Below are 15,421 nucleotides of genomic sequence, written 5' to 3'. Positions count from 1 at the left end.
GCTGAGCGTGAGGACCACCAGGGCCAGCTCCCCGACCCCCTCCCCACCCCCTACTTTACTGTAAAAAAAATAAACAGCTGTCCAGGCTCCCCGAGACCGGGAACACCCCTGCAGCTGCAGCCTCAGGCTGGGCCGTGGGGCTGACTCACGGTGGCCGGGCAGGGGTGGTGAGGAGGGCCCCGGGCTGCCCCAGCCCTGCAGCGACCTCCAGCCAGGCCCTCTGCGAGCCCCACACTCTCCACTGTGCTGGGAGGACGGGAGGACACGTCCGTCCCAGGACCCCTGGGCTGGCCCACATGCCCCCTGCCCTCGCGCTGGCTGCCGTGTGACCCGAGGCCAGGCCCTGACCTCTCCGGGCCCCAGTGGCCTCATCGGCCCACACCAGACGCAGGCCTGGAGCCTCCTGCTCTGCCCACGGTGTGTCCGCCGTTGTGGACAGAGAGGAGGCTGGGCCGCGATTCCGGCGTGTGCCCAGGGGCCATGGCCAGGCCTCACTGGTAGGGCAGGAACATGGATGCATCTTGAGTGACTTTTAGCCAGGACGGAAATGAAAACAGGCCGCCCTGCGAGCCTTGGCCGTTCGGGAATCTGACGGGCGCGCGGCGGCCGGAGTGCCGGCCTCGGTCTCCTGCGCCTCCCTCCCCTCCCGCTTCCCTCCTCTTCCACGGAGGACCTTCCAGTTCCCCAGCCTCCCCCCGGGGGGCAGCGTGGGCAGGGAGGCAGCCTGTTCCCTCCGCGACCCGCTTCCTGGCGGGAAAGTGTGGCCGGGGCCTGGCAGCCCCAAATTCGGTGCCTTGGGCTGGGCCAAAATGCCTTTGGAGATGACTCAAACTCTGCCTGGTCACGTGAGGGGACAGAGAGGGGCAGGGGCCCGTTGTCACAGCCATGAGGGCTGGTGGGGAGGCCCCCTGGCGAAGGAGGGGCCTCCTCCTGGGGTGGGGGTGGGGGGGAGCGGGGGGCACGCCAGGCACAGGGCGGTCTGGGCGCAGGTGCAGAGGTGCACCCGGCCGGGACGTGGGCCCAGGAACGGTGCCTTGCGACGGCTCATCCCTGCTCTGAGGATGGCGAGGGGGGGCAGAGGCTGAGCCGAGGGCCGGCGGGGCAGGGCGGATCAGAGGGCAAGCGGAGGCCTGCTGGGTTCCCACGCTGGACAGCCGGGCAGGTGCGGCCTCGGGGTCAGCGAGCGGCGGGAGGCGGGGAAGCCGTCTGGCCCAGGAGGGCAGCAGCGGCAGCCAATTAACCTGTAATCGCCCAGGGAGCTGCTAAGAGGATTTGCCTTTTGTCCGGCTAATTATTCTGCATGGACACTTTTCCTTTCCTCGGGAGCCCAGGCCCTCTGCAGAACTTTAATTAAAAGGAAGCCGCTTTCTCATTTACCCCAAGGGGAGAGCAACCGCTGGAAACCCCGGGGGCGCCCTCCGGGCCCAAGCCGATGGTCTGGGGTCTCCATCACCTGACCCCAGGGGCTGGCAGGTGGGGACGGTCCGGTGGGAGGTGAGAGCCCCCGGAGCGGAGCTGTCCCTTGCAGGGCTGCGGGGTCTCCAGGTAAGGTCCTCAGGGATCTTCGGGGGCCCCTGGGGACACGGCCGTTCCCTGGGCCCCACTGGACCTCTAGGGGGGCCAGACATCCCCTCGCCAGGACCTAGCGTCCAGCCTCCGGTGAGCCCACACCTGTCCTCAGCCCCACTGAGCTCCCAGAAGGGCCAGAAATGTTCACTGCTCCGAGGGAATGACAGAGATCACAGGAGTCAGTCGGTTCCCTTACCAAAGTCCTTGGCACAGCTGCCGTCCACGCGCGCTGGGCTCTCAGGACCTCGCTCAGCCCTCACGCCACCCCCCTGCTTTACCGATGAAGAAACGGAGGCTCCTCGGGCGGGGAAGGAACTTGCCCAGGGTCAGGCCTGCGGGCACCATGTCACCAGCGGGTCCCCCCTTGGGTGTGCGAGGACCAGGCTGATGGGGGAGGCCCTCAGGTGAGGCCCGCGGAGCAGGACGGCCCTGTGCAGACCTGCAGGGAGAGCCAAGAGCAGCGGGGCCGTCTAGTGACAGGGAAAGACGGCCGGGGACAGGTGCGGGCCAGAGGTGTCGGGAAGGACTCAGGGCATCCCCGGAGGCTCTGGCCAGGCTGGTGACACGGTCTGGTGTGCATGTTCCTAAGGCCACCTGAGTGGCAGGTGGGAGGCAGGGTGGGAGGAGGGCACAGAGTTGAGGGGGCAGATGATGGCTCTTGGGCGGGGCAGGGGATGGGGTGGAGGCAGCGTCCAGGGGACAGCACTGGAGTCCGCACGTCATCACGGCCTCGTCTGCCCCGACAGGTCGTCAGCAGGCCCTGGCCGGGTCGCAGGGGCAGGAGGGGCTGGGCGGGGCAGAGTGGGGCCACGGGACTGATGTGCGGCACCGTTTGCCGACGCCCACTCTGCACCGACACCTGACTGCTGAGATGACCCCGCCAGGCTCGGGGCCAGGTGCTTTGCTGGTGCACAGCCCAGAGCGTGAGCGACACTCACTGCTCCCCCCCGTGTGGCCTGATGTGCCCCCCGCCCCTCATCCGCGCCCCCCCCACCCCGGCATCCATGCTGCCTGGCGGTGCAGCCGGGAACACTGCGCTTCTCCCCACACCCCAGCTCTGGACGCAGCAATGCAGGTGGCTTTCACAGGCCCTCTCCTGTCCTCTGTCCCAAAGGTCCTGCCACTGGGTGCTGCGCAGTCGCCCAGACTGTCTGTAGGAGGCAGAAGGATGGCTGTCAATGACACGCATGATGCCTGGAGCCTGGTGATGTTCCCTGACACGGCGAACTGGATTAAGCTGAGATTGTCGGAGTGGCCCTGATGCAGTCACACGCCCCCAACACACGGGAGGCCGTGGGAGGAGGAGCAGAGGGTCGAGAACGCTGGCCTCCAAGACTGGAGTGACGCAGCCACAGCCAGGGATGCGGCAGCCACCAGATGCCGGAAGGGGCAAGGAAGGGTCCTCCCCTGGAGCCTCTGAGGGCGCGTGGCCATGCGGACACCTTGGTGTTGGCCCAGGGAGGCTGATTTCCGACTTCTGGCCTCCAGCTCTGTGAGAGAATGAAGGTCTGTTGTTTTAAGTCCGTTTGTGTCATTTGTCCCGGCAGTCCCAGGGTCCCCAGGTGGAAGCCACCTTGCTGTGCTCGTGGGCAGCCCGGCTAAGCTTCCGGTGCTGCCCCGAGGCCGTGAGCTCCTCGGCAATACCTCACTGCGCCTGTGTTTGGGGGCACAGCTCAGACACTGAGGCTGAGCAATCAGAGTGGTGCCCCCAAACAGAGGACATGTGTCCCCCATGGCTAAGGGGGGCCCCATCCGGTGGCTGCAGGGAGTCCCGAGCAGTGGCGGGCATCTGGGAGGAGGGTTCCTGCTGGACCAGGCAGGACGTGGGCTCCGGTCGCTGCAGGAGGGGACGAGGGGAAGCCATCCTGCAGGAGGCAGGGCCCTGGCAGGGCAGGAGCGGGAGCTGCCGGGCTGGTTCAGGAGAGGCCGAGAGGCTCAGGGTGGGTGGGGACCCGGGAGGCTCCCCGGGGAGGGAGCTGTGCCGGGTGGGGCCTGTGGGGACGGGCGAGGCTTCCTCTGGGCTGGCGTGACTCAGCCGAGCGTGTGCTTCAGGCCCCAAACCCGCCATTCGAGCCCTTTTAAGAATAAAAACAAATATTTGTGTTGCATGTTGTGTGTATTGGGGTTTAGTTTTCTTCTTGGGGCTAAAAATAGGTGCATCTCAGGGCCCTGCGGGGGCTCGTCCCGCCCCGCCCGTGTTGCGCAAGGCCTGGTCTGGGGCTCCGGTCTCTCGTCAAGTTTTGACTTAGCCGCCAGCAAGGGCTGCAAGGGTTAAGCAGAGCGTGCTCGTGCCAGGGAGGCACGGCAGGGCTGGGCGGGCGTCCAGGGTGGAGGGCACCCGGGGAGGGGCCTTGACACTGTCCCGCAAGAAGTGATGTCCCCTCTGAGGCCTGAGGGTGACCAGGTGAAGGGGTGTGTCTCAGCCGGGGAGTGGCAAAGGCTGGGACAGAACAGTCTGAGACAGAGCAGCCCAGGCAGCTGCGGGGTCCCGAGTGGGAAGGGGGGAGGCCGCAGACCACCCTGCAGGACAGAGCATCTGCAGGGCCGTGCGGTGCAAGTGCAAGAAGGGAAATGGTGATCAGCCACTTCGAGGGGTCTGAGAAGGATGTCACACTGCAGCCCCCAGGTGCCTGCAGAGCAGAGTGTGGGGGTGCAGCCTGGCACGGGCCTGGGGGTCTGCAGGGCCGGGGGTTCTGTGAGGGTGTGGGGGAGTGGTCCAGGCCAAATGGCCCCAGGGAGTCCCCAGATAGGAGGGGCAGGTTGGGCACGAGAGGATGTGACGTGCTGGATGCCACTCATGGGAGCTGGGGGCCAGGGACGGGGGGAGCCCCAGGGAGGAACCGAGGAGAGGTGGGAGGGACACCAGCTGGGGGCTCCAGGAGGAGCGCGGAGGCTGGGACACGGGCTTGAGCCAGGCAGGGGTCACAGGGCGGCTTGTCCACCGTGCAGCGCGGCGAGCACCCCAGGGGGGGCTCCTTTGTGGCTTCACCAGGAAGGGATCCGGCTGCTGCGAGGGCCTTCTCCAGCCCCGATCTCCCAGCAGCCCCTTCCCGGTGCGGCCCGCCCTGGGTCTGCAGACAGGCTCTCCAGGGACACGGTCCTGCCCTCCTGGGGACAGGGGCCTGCCCTCCCCTACAGCACCCACACTAGCCAGCACCCCTCCACTGATGCGTCTGCCCGGGCAGGGAGGGAGGGAACCCCCTTGGGGCCCTGAGCAGGGACCGAGGGGCCTCCCAGGGGTCCTGGCTCGGCTACCAGCTTGGGAGCACACCGGCTCTCTGCTCCCCAGTTGATGAGGATGGGAGGGTGACTTCTGCTGAGTCCTCCTCACGGTCCTCTCACTGGGCCCTCCTCACAGCCCCTCGACAGGTGCTCTTATCCCAGTTTATGGGGGAAACCGAGGCAGAGTGGGGCCAAGGCCATACAGGCAGATATTGGAGCCTGACATGGAGCCACCATCTGGCCCAGAGTCCCTGCTCTCAGGCTGCTCCCAGACGTGGCCAGCCTGTCCCACTACCCACAGGCCACACCAGGCAAAGGTGGACAGGAGGTGGGGCTGCATCCTGGCTCCTCGCCCCCACCACCAGGGTGCCCTGGAGCAAGTCCCTGCACACACTCCTGAGGGGCAGCTGGGGTGCCCACATGGGACTTGCTGTCCGGGCCTGCCTGACCTCTGCCCGGGCAGTGCCACCACTCTGCCTGCAAATACGTCCAGAAGCCCCTGCGTCTCCCATGGCCACGCCTCGCCCGGACGGCTGCAGTAGCCTCTGCCCTGCAGTCTCTTCCCTGCACAGCCACTGAGGGACCTGTCAGAAATGATAGCAGGCCACGACCTCACCTGCCACCCGCAGTGCCTGTCAAGTTGCCGGGCCACGGGCACAGCCCCTGAGGACCCTCCTGTCTGTCCAGCTGCGCCTTGCGTGCTCCCTAACCCCACTGCTCCAGCCGCCTGGCCTCCTGCAGCCCCAGCCCCAGCCCCCTGCCTCCGCTTGGCTCTGCCGGGCTGGCGCTGCTGCCTGGGGCACCCTCCACGTCACACTTCCTGATCTCGAGTGTCTGCTCGGCCATGTCACTGCGGCCCGCTCTGCCCGGCTCTGCCCTAGCGCTGACCACCTCCTTCCACGCTGGCTGTTTTGACACTGTCAAGGTTCCTGCTCTCACAGTGACGCCGATTGTCTCTGCTCCTGCAGACGCCAGCTCCCCGCGGGCAGGACCTCCGCACAGTCTTTGTGGCGCGATGAGTGGGGCGGGCAAAGGGCTTCTCGCCTCCACAGGGAACTGCCGGTGTTGGGCACAGGAGCGGCCTCCCCAGAAGCTGCCTCCACTGCCTCCCTGGACCCTGCCCAGAACTGTGACCCCTTCCAACCGCAGAACCAGGACTCCTGGTTCCTCTGTGTAAAAGCACGGCCACTCAGCATCTCAGAATTGTGGCATCAGGACACCAGGGGGCTGCACGGCTCCCTCTCCACCACACAGAGATCAAACCGTGCTTGAATTCCTCTAGTGACAGGGAGCTCACTCCTTCCAGTAGCTTGGCCAGCCTGAAGAAGGCCTTTCTAATGTGCCTTGAGGCTGAGCCTCCTGGGGCTTCCCCCAAAGTCCCCGAGATGAGAGGCACTGGCAGGCCCAGATGGCAGCGAGCCCTGTCCACACAGTGGGGGCCCTTTGAAATAGGGGAGTGCCCCTCCCTGCAGAGAGCACTCCCAGCTCCCCGAGAGGGTCCTGGCGACTCAGATCTGTCACCCACTACCCTCCCCACCCCGGGGTTCCTTTGGGGTTGAGATTTCATCGATCCCTCTTCCCTGGGATCCCAGGCGGGGAAGCGAGTGTTAGTCACCCCGTCCATGTCAGGACCCATGGTGGGAACAGTGAGAGCTCCTACCACACACTAGAAACTGTGGGGCTACTAGAGCAAGAGTCCCCTCTGTCCTTCCAGAACCTTCTGTGAAACTTGTCAGCTTAGGGCAACTCTCCACGCCCACCCCAGCACCCCAGACTCCATGCTCCACTGGCCCCTTGGTTCACTCCGGGCTTTGACTCCTCCCTCCTCTCCCTCTGGCTCCCAGGAAGCCAGTGCTGTGGCCCCACGTCCCGGGCTCCAGGCCACTGCACCCCCCGCTCCGACTTCCCTCCAGGACACCCTTGGCCACAAGGACTCGAAGGGACCTGTTGACTCATAATTCTGTGCCCTGTCCTGGCCTGGGGCTAATTGAGGGAGGACCCAGCGCTGACCTCACAATGCCCAGGCAAGCTCCGGGCGCCAGGACGCTCAGCAGTGGTGGGCGAGTGAAGGAATGAGTGTGTGAGTGGGTGGGCGGCATGTCCTGAGCTTGGTGGGAGCTGGGGTGAGGGTTGCAGCCAGAAGCCACATGCAGGGACCTTGGGCAGGGTTCCCACCTGCTCTGGGACGGTGGGGAAGGCGCACAGGCCGAGCCAGCAGCGTGGCCCCGGCTGAGGCCCAGCCCGGGCAGCAGGATGGGGGCCAACATTACACAGCCCGGCAGGGGTGTCCAGGGCTGCAGGTGCCAGAGAGGTGTCCCCAGGGGTCTTCCCAGTATGGCCAGCCAAGACCCTCCCCTGGGCTCATGTGGGAGCCCTGGAGTCTTGGTTGCCGCCCTTGGGCCTCGGGGCAGGTGGGCCACCCACCCAGGATCCAGCGAGGCCCCAGGTGGGACGCCTATTTCTGGCACCTGGAGGCCCCTGGCCTTCTGCCTGCAGGTGTGAAGGGACTCCTAATCCTCAGCCGGGTTTCCTCCACCTGCCGCTTCCTTGCAAGGCCGTGAGTGCTTCCCTTCTGCGGCTGCAGGACGCCGGCTGTGTACAGAGAGTGCATGGCCCAGACCACAAGAGGACGAGCCAGGCGGCCTGGCCTGCCTCCCCTGGCACACCCTCCATGTGACCCGCCGAGGTGGGGTCAGCAGGGCAATCTTGGAAAAGAGCTAGGTCTGCCAGCCCTGGCTGGGGCTCTGATCAGCCCTGGGGCCAGGGAGCAGCACCCACCCGGGGCAGGCTGCAGGGCTCTGGGTCCTGCCCCTCCAGTGCATGCGGAAAGCCACCTCCCACCCGTCTGTCTGCCACCTGGGGCCTCCACAGGGCACTGCTGTGGGTGTCCAACCTGCAACTCCCAGGTCTCCAGGACTCACAGGTCCTGACTGCCAAGGGCTCTGGGGCGCCCAGGCCAGCGGATCCGTGTCCCTAGGTCCTTCAGGCCCAAAGCCCTGATGGAGAGGCAGGTGGACCCCCAGAGCAGGAAGTGGGTGCAAGCTCAGACCAAGAGGAAGGTAACGGGCCAGTGCAGGATCCACCGAACTTCCTGGCTCTGGTGGCAGCTCCCAGCGCCCTGTGCCCGGCCCGCACCTCCCAGGGCCTGCCCTGCTCAGGGGAGCCCACATTTTCCCGTCTGGGCACACGTGACTCAACTTCCACTCACCTCTGTTGCCTCCTCAGCACCCACCTCTCTGCCCCTCGGCCCCCAGACCTCAGCCCACCTGCCGCAGGCCAGCCCAGCCTGGGACACATCCTCTTCCTCCTCCCACCAGGGAGAAGGGGGCCCACGGCCCCTCCGTCTGTCCCCCTCTCCCACCTCCCAGTTCTGGGAGTGATGAGGTTCACCCAGAAGTCTAACCCAGGTCCTGCTTGCTGTTTTTAACCCAGTCTTTCTTGCTTTGCCTTTGGTAAGGCTATGGCATTGCTTGTCACCTCCTTTCTGAGACCTGCCTTAGCTGTTCCCTCCTAACTCGTCTCTGTGCAGCCTTGGACGAGGTCCCTGGGCCTCAGTTTCCTCTTGTGGGAGGAGGCGCAAGTCAAGTAGAAGGAAGAGCCCAGAGGGCCTGAGTTCAAACCTAGTTTTGCCTCTCCCTGGCTATGTGGCCTTGGACAGGTCCCCTTCTCCTCTGTGCCTCAGTTTCCCCATCTGTGAAGTGGAGCTAGCACTGACCCACTTTGGGAAGGGGAGTTGTTTAGGTTTGGGATGGCTGAGGACCCTGCCCAGTATTCCCTGGAGCACCTCAGCCTGCTGGGGCCAGTCACAGGACCAGGACCCTGCCCAGAGGCCGAGAGGGTGAGCGAGGCCCTCCCAGCGAGCTCCATGGAGAAGGCAGGTGCGGGCGGGAGGGCGTGGGGGAGGGTGCAGGCGTGCGCCCAGGGGGACGGCACGGCTAGAGCAGGCGGGACAGGTGGAGGTGGGTGGTGGGCAGTGAGCAGTGGGGCAGCGGGTCAGGAAGGTCTCTGGTGGCCACACCCATGAGACGGCCTCTGCCCACCAGGGCCACGGGACCGCCACGTGCTCTGGCCACCAGACCGCAGCTGAGTGGGCAGGGCAGGCAACACCAGGGGGCAGGGGTGGTATGGAGACCCCAGTGCAAAAGCTCAGTGTGAACAAGTGTGGGCGGGGCGTCCTCCAAACACAGAAGGGGGGTCCAGGCAGGGCCGGGGCAGAGCCATTGTGCCCGTTCTACCAAGGGGAAGCTGAGGCTCAGTGGTGGGGAGGACCTAGTTCAAAGCCCCTTGCTCTCTCCGGGCTGCCGCAGTCAGCAGCTGCATCCCCCAGCACGGGCTGCCCACCAGCAGGCAGCTGTGAGCGCGTGAGTGGGGTGGGATGTGCCCCCAGAACTCCAGGCTCTCCTAGACAGAGGGATCTCAAATCCCATCCAGTGTGAGTCTGGGGATCCTACGCTCTCTCGGGGCGCAGCGGGCAGGCAAGGCTGGTACAGGACCCCCCCGGCAAATCAAAGGCCTCCGGTGAGGGCCATGGCTGGCAGAGTCCAGGGCCGGCCGGAGCCGAGCGCAGGGGCGTCACCCTGAGGGATAACGAGCCACTGAGTGGGGTCCGAGGGGCTGGCGTGGAGGAAATGCTCCCCAAATATTAGCCGTAGAGGCGGAGCCTGGGGCTGGGGCCAGGTGGGCCCCCGGGCCGGGCCAGCAGTGTGGGCCCTTGGAGGATGTGCACGGCGGCCCTGGGGGGCCGGGCCGGGTTGAATCCCGGCCAAGAAGTAAGTACAGTCTGGGCACCAGGGCTGTGGCCGTCTCAGAGCGCTTCCTCATTCCTGGCCCCGTGGGAGTAGCCGGACCCCGGCATTCCGCTGCAGCCGCCACTGCGGATTTGCTTACCGTCTCACGGGGAACCGGGGCCTCCTGCCAAACTGCCCGGCTGGGCCCCGGCCCCCTGCACGCCAGCCCCAGGGGCCCCACCAGCCACTAAGTCCTGGCCCTGGGCCACCTCCTGCTCTCAGATGGGGAGACTGAGGCTGTACATCAGGGGGTCACCCCCAGAGGCTGCCTATGTGTCAGGAAAGGACAGGGCTGGGACTCTGAGTCTAGTGCTCTTTCCTGTCCTGCCTTCTCCACGCCCTGGGGGGGTGCGTTCCCCTTGAAAAGCCCACCAGGAGGCCTTTCCGCTGGGGTCTGGGTCTGGAGCCAGGTTCTGTGGGTGCCCAGGCTGGACATGGTGAGGATGGGGGCTGTTTGATCAGTGGTTCCGCCCGATGCCAGGTTGCTGGGGACAGCGGGCAGTGGCCAAACCGGCCCCGCCGCATGCTTTCCGGCCCTCGGCAGGAATGCCATTCATCGCCCATGTATGCACGGCCACCACCACAGCCCGCAGGCTAAGAGGCCTCTGGGGAGAGCAGCAAGAACTGTGGCCGGCCAGGAGCTGCCGGTCTTCAAGCAGCCTCGGGCTGCCTTCCCAGGCCTGGTGAGAGCAAGGAGGGCCCCTGGGGCCACGTGAGCCAAAATCCACCAGACACAGCTGGACAGCCCCACAGAGGCCCGAGGCCAGACCCCACTTGGGTCAGAAGAGGCGCAGAGGCATGGTCACAACGGCCCAGGCCAGCCCCTCTCCAGAGAGCAGCTCCTGCCCAGCCCGGGGAGTCAGGTCCGGGCACCAGGCCCACGGCCCTCCTCTCCCCACAGCCTGAGCCTGTGCTGTCCGGGGAGGCCTGGGGGCCCATGTCCAGCCCCCACTAGTGAGCCTTGCTGGGTGGGGCTGGTCCAAATGTGCCTGGAGGTTGCGACGTGGGCAGGGGTCTCAGGGCTGAGGGTGGGAGGGCTGGCTACCCTGGGGTAGAGCCCTCGCAGCCCATGGGGAGGAGCGAGGAAGTCACAGGGGCTAGGGGCACGTGAGGGCCCAAGGGCTTGTCCTTGGTGGGCAGCCCATGTGTCCCCACGGTCGGGGTGAGAGCCGCAGGGGGGTCGCGGGCGGGGAACTCCACACACACTCGCTTCTCTGATTCCAGCGTTTATTGGGGCCGAGCGCTCCCCTCCAGGGGAGGCTGGCAACACAGCCGTCAGACGTGGGCACTTCAAGGACATGCAGCACCTTGGCCACCACTGTGCGGGCACACGGCATGGGTGGCAGGGCCCCCTAGGCCCCCCCGATCCTCCCACCCAGGGAAGGGCCGGCTGCTGACAGACTCTGGGGAGGGCGGGGTCTTGGTGGGGTGCCTGGTGGCCAAGGGACAGTGCTAGTGACTCGGTGGCCTCAGGGCCCCCGAGGGTCCACGCAAGCAGGAGGAGCCTGGCTCGGGGGGTGGTGGCCGCAGCCACCCCCCACCTCCGGTACCCAGTGTAGGTCACAATAATTTAAAAGACACTATAGACATTTCAACGCTATATAACAATATAAGTTAACCAGGTTCCTTGGCAGAGGACACCGGGCCTGTGGATTCGGGGTGTTCCGGGACTCGGGGTGGGGGTGAAGAGACGGGGCCGGGGGGGCATTCACAGTGGCCCAGAGGCTCAGAGTACCTGGCGTGGCTGGGGGCCGAGGCCAGGGCCCAGACGGGGTCGCTTGCCCGGGCAGTGTCCAGGCAGCGTGGCTTGTCCACGGCCCAGGAGCACCCCTCCATGGCGTCCGTCAAGCACACCCTGGGGTGCCGGGCAGTGGAGGGGTGCCCCAGAAGCCAGTTGCAAACCATCCTCTCTGGCCTTGGTCAAGTTCCTCCCTCTGTGCCTCAGTTTCCTCAGAGAGAGGGGTGGGAGGGTCTGGAAAGGACAGGCCCAGCCCTGGATCGGGTTTGCTCAGCATGACGTTCAGGGTGAAGGGACCAGGACAGGGCGGGGGGACCCTCCCAGGCACCGAGCAGGGGTGTGGGCCAAGACGGAGCAGTTGGGTTTCTCAAGGCACAGCCTGGGCCGGGCAGAGGCCAAGGCAGGAGCCTCCACTCGAACCCTCGGGGTCTCTGGCAAGTCCTTGTGCCACACTGGGCCTCAGTGTCCCCCTCTGTCAACGGGGTGAACATCCCTGCCCGCTCCCCCGCCCCCGCCGGCCCCGCCACGGCACCGTCCTGGGGTCAGGCTGGCTCCAGGGCGGGAGGCGGCTCTGTAAACTGGAGGTGCCAGGCCAGGAGGGTGACAGGATTGAGGAGGGGACGAGGCACTCCTGGAACCCGACATGGGTGATATTTTGCTTTGCTTGATATGATTTTCAAAAGAAGGGCGGGCGGCTGGAGGGCCCTGTCCGTGGCTCTCTTCTGCGTCCCCCCTGTGCCCTGTGGGCCGCTGAGCCCCCGCCCAGCTCACTTCTGGGACCCCAGGTGCGGTGTGGTCCCCAGGTGTGGTCCCCACCAACGCGGGCAGCCGCAGACGTGCAGGGAGAGTAGGCAGGGAGGGTGTGGGGGCGACAGCGCAGCTAGGACTGGCGACGCGCTAGTGCTGAGAATGCTCCGCACAGACTAGGGACACATAAATAATTCTCGTCACCATCTGTCCACACCGTCCTGGGGCCAAGCTGCAGATAAGGCCTGGAAAACAGTCTCAAGTGACCGGCTGGCATGGCTGTGCTGTGTCCGTGCCAGCAGGCAGGCAGGGGACCCTCGGAGTCTTGTCATCACTTTGCTTTCCACGATACAGGAGCGTCCTGGAGATTCACTTTCCCAGAAGAAAGAAAGGGGTTTGCTGGGCCCTCGGGGGGCACCAGTGCCATCGGCCTCGTCCTCTCGATAGGTCATGGGCGCTGTTCTGCCACGGGAGGTGACGGAGGGGGCGGCAGGAGGGAGCCCCTGGGGGACCAGGAGAGGCTGTGGGCGCTGGCTGATGCCCTCCTGCACGGGGAGCTCCCACTTTCTGCGTCCACCTCTGCCCACAGCCGGCAGCGCCGCAGCAGGGAGGGCAAGGAGTGGATGTGCAAAACGCCGCCGGGTGGGGGCGCCCGTGGCCGCCGCCGTGGCCGCCCTCACTTGCAGGTGAAGACCTCGGTGCGCTCGCTGCAGGTGTTGCACCTGACGAAGCAGCACCAGTGGAACTTGCAGTTGCACTGCCAGACCTTGGTGTACTGGTGCGTGTTGTAGCCGCGGCCGCAGCACATGGTGTCGCAGCCGTCTGCGCCGGGCGAGGTGCGGTTGCACAGGCGGCCCTGCGTGCCCACACTGCCCGTGGCCGCGTCCTCCTCGCAGTAGTTGGGCGACTTCTCTATGTACACCAGGTCCGTCTCCATGGGCTTCTGGTAGCTGCGCAGCTGTTTGATGCGCAGGAAGGTGGGCTGCCGCAGGCGGCTGGCCCGCACCACCTCCACCTGCACGGCTGCGTTGTACTTCTCCTTGAGCAGGTGGCCCACCTCGCGGAACTTGGGCAGCGTGGTCCAGCAGGTCTTGGTGGTGCACGAGCCTGACACCCCGTGGCACTTGCACTCCAGCTGCATCCGGTCTTCCAGAACCTGCAGGTGACAGAGCAGCTGCTCGACATGACGCAGCCCAAGCTGGGCGCCATCCAAGCCCCCGCCCCCACCTCCAGCCTGACCCCAGAGCCCACGCCTCCACTTCGCGCTGTGTGACCACAGGTGAGTGTCTCTCCCTCTCTGAGCCTCAGCCTCCTCGTGCATTAAATGGGGCTGCTAACAACAGGTCCCTACGGCACAGGACGGGTCCAGCGGGAACATTCAGGACTTGGCAGAGCTTGGTGTACGTTCATCCAATGCGTTTTGTTAGGTTCTCACAGCCCTGCAAGGCGTGGCTCTACCACCATCAGTGTGCTGATGAGGAAACTGGGCTCAGGTGCAAGAGACTTGCTGCAGGGCATAGCGCAGCGAGGGGCCCAGCAACAGTAGGTGCTTAATAAGTGTGCATCCCTCCCTCTTGCCACTCCCTGCCCTTGTGCCTGGGATAGGGGCTGGCATGCAGTTGGTGCTTAACCAGCGGCTGTTTGTGAGAGCCTGGCACGCCCGTAGAGCTCAGTGCACGTCTGCCCAGGGACCTGCCGGGGATGGAGGGGCGAGTGCACGGGTTGCCAGGCGGCCGTGCTGGGAAGCGGGCGGCCCCGGCCCGCCCGATGTTGTTCTTTCTCCCCAGCTCCACGGGGCCCTCAATGGGCGCAGCCGTGTGTTTTCCTTGGGCCTCCCTCTGAGGCCCCGGAAGGCCCGTTCCCAGAGCCAGCCATGACCCCAGGTACTCATTTACCCGGATCGAAAGGGCCCTGCCAGCCGGGCCTGATTAAAGATGGGGAATCATTAGCTGCTGCTCTGCGGCGGCAGAAGGGCCATTTGTCAGCTGTCGGGGCTCCGCTGGCCCCACCTGGGCAGCCCAGCTCTGCCCTCTGGGCCAGAACTCATAGTCAAGGGGCACCTGCTGTCAGCTCTGGTCCACAGAAGTCCCGGTAGGTGAGTGAAACATGGATGAATGGGCAAGTGAACGACAAAGAAGGCGGGAGTCATATCCCACAGACACGACCACTGCCCCAAGCACCTTCCCCTGGCCCAGCACATGAGGGCCTGGATCTCGGAGGGGACCTCTGGGGCTCACAGTCCAGTGAGGGAGGAGGAGGAGAAGGACCTGCATCATCAGGTGCTGCAGGAGCCCACGAGAACCTAACCCTGCCGGGTGATGGTGCCTGGGCTGGGGCCTTCCTGGAGGAGATGGTGCCCACACTGGGTATTGATGGATGAGTAGGAGCTCGTTAGACAAAGAGGGGAGGGTGTTCCAGGAGAGGTTCAACATGGGCAAAGGTCTGGAGACCACCAGGCCTGAAGGGAGAGACAAGGCCACACACACGTCAAGTGGGCGCAGGGTGGGCCCTGAGGCTGGGCCTGGAGTTGGGGGGTGTCTTCCACTCTGCATGAGTGGAGAGGACTGGAGAGGCCAGGGAGGAGGATGGGGAAGGAGGCTGACAGAAGGTACCAGGAGCTGATCCTCCCCAGAGGGGCCTTGATGGCCCGAGGCCTGGCTGGGTGTCCAGACTAGGGGTTTTGCGTGCCAGGTAGCCCTCTGGTGTCCCCACTGGAGACCCCACTGTGGCCTGTTGCATGGCTGCCTCCCCACTGCACTCTGCTGTCCTCCCCCGACCCCTTGGCTCCTGTCTCCCCATCCACATCCAGGCCAGGTGTCTCAGCCTGCACCCTCCTGCCCGGGGACCTTCAGACGCTGCACGGCCAGGCCAGTGACCGGCAGCTGATGAAGCCGATTGGGTAGCTGTTTGCAGAGTGAGGGGCCACATCCTCGCTTGGCTGGGTCCCCTGGGCCAGAGCCTCTCCCGGGAGGTGATCACAGGATTCCAGAATGTGCCATTTCCTTCTCCTGCTCCCTGGCCATGAGCACGACAGCAATGGTGGCGCCAGTGGCAGCGGGAACGTTGGGGCAGAGACCGGGCCCCCCACCCCTGCCCCAGAAGACCACAGGGCAGGGCGTGGAGCAGGCACTGAGGGGGCTGAGGCAGGGGCCGCTCCCCCAGGCCGTGGTTCCTCTGCCCACCAGGGCTGTGCGGGTGGGTGGACTGGGAGCCCCTCTGGGAAAAAGGCAATTTCGTGTTCTTTGCAGAATAAAGGTGTGGCCCATGCTCTGGGAACAGTGCTCCGTTGTAGCCCAGGGGCCGGGGGAGCATGGGGGTGTGGACCCACATCCTTCCGGGGAGCCTGGCGTCCGGATGC

General features: G+C 65.6%; 1 protein-coding gene and 1 long non-coding RNA gene across 2 annotated transcripts in view; one reads left to right on the top strand and one right to left on the bottom strand.

Annotated features, from left to right (window-relative positions):
• Positions 1 to 10,165: 10,165 nt before the first annotated feature.
• On the top strand, positions 10,166 to 15,318 carry LOC123639217. Its single transcript, XR_006735665.1, has 3 exons — positions 10,166 to 10,261; positions 13,217 to 13,342; positions 13,491 to 15,318. It is a non-coding gene; the product is annotated as an uncharacterized LOC123639217 (long non-coding RNA).
• WNT7B (Wnt family member 7B) overlaps positions 10,797 to 15,421 on the bottom strand; it is a 47,902-nt gene continuing 43,277 nt past the window's right edge. Inside the window, exon 4 of the mRNA XM_045552791.1 lies at positions 10,797 to 13,219. Within this exon, the coding sequence (XP_045408747.1) occupies positions 12,740 to 13,219 (480 nt within the window). The 3' untranslated portion in view covers positions 10,797 to 12,739. The remainder of the gene's footprint in view (positions 13,220 to 15,421) is intronic.

Source organism: Lemur catta, chromosome 6 (genome assembly GCF_020740605.2).
Source record: "Lemur catta isolate mLemCat1 chromosome 6, mLemCat1.pri, whole genome shotgun sequence".
Taxonomy (NCBI): domain Eukaryota; kingdom Metazoa; phylum Chordata; class Mammalia; order Primates; family Lemuridae; genus Lemur; species Lemur catta.
This window is presented reverse-complemented; position numbering and strand designations above follow the sequence as displayed.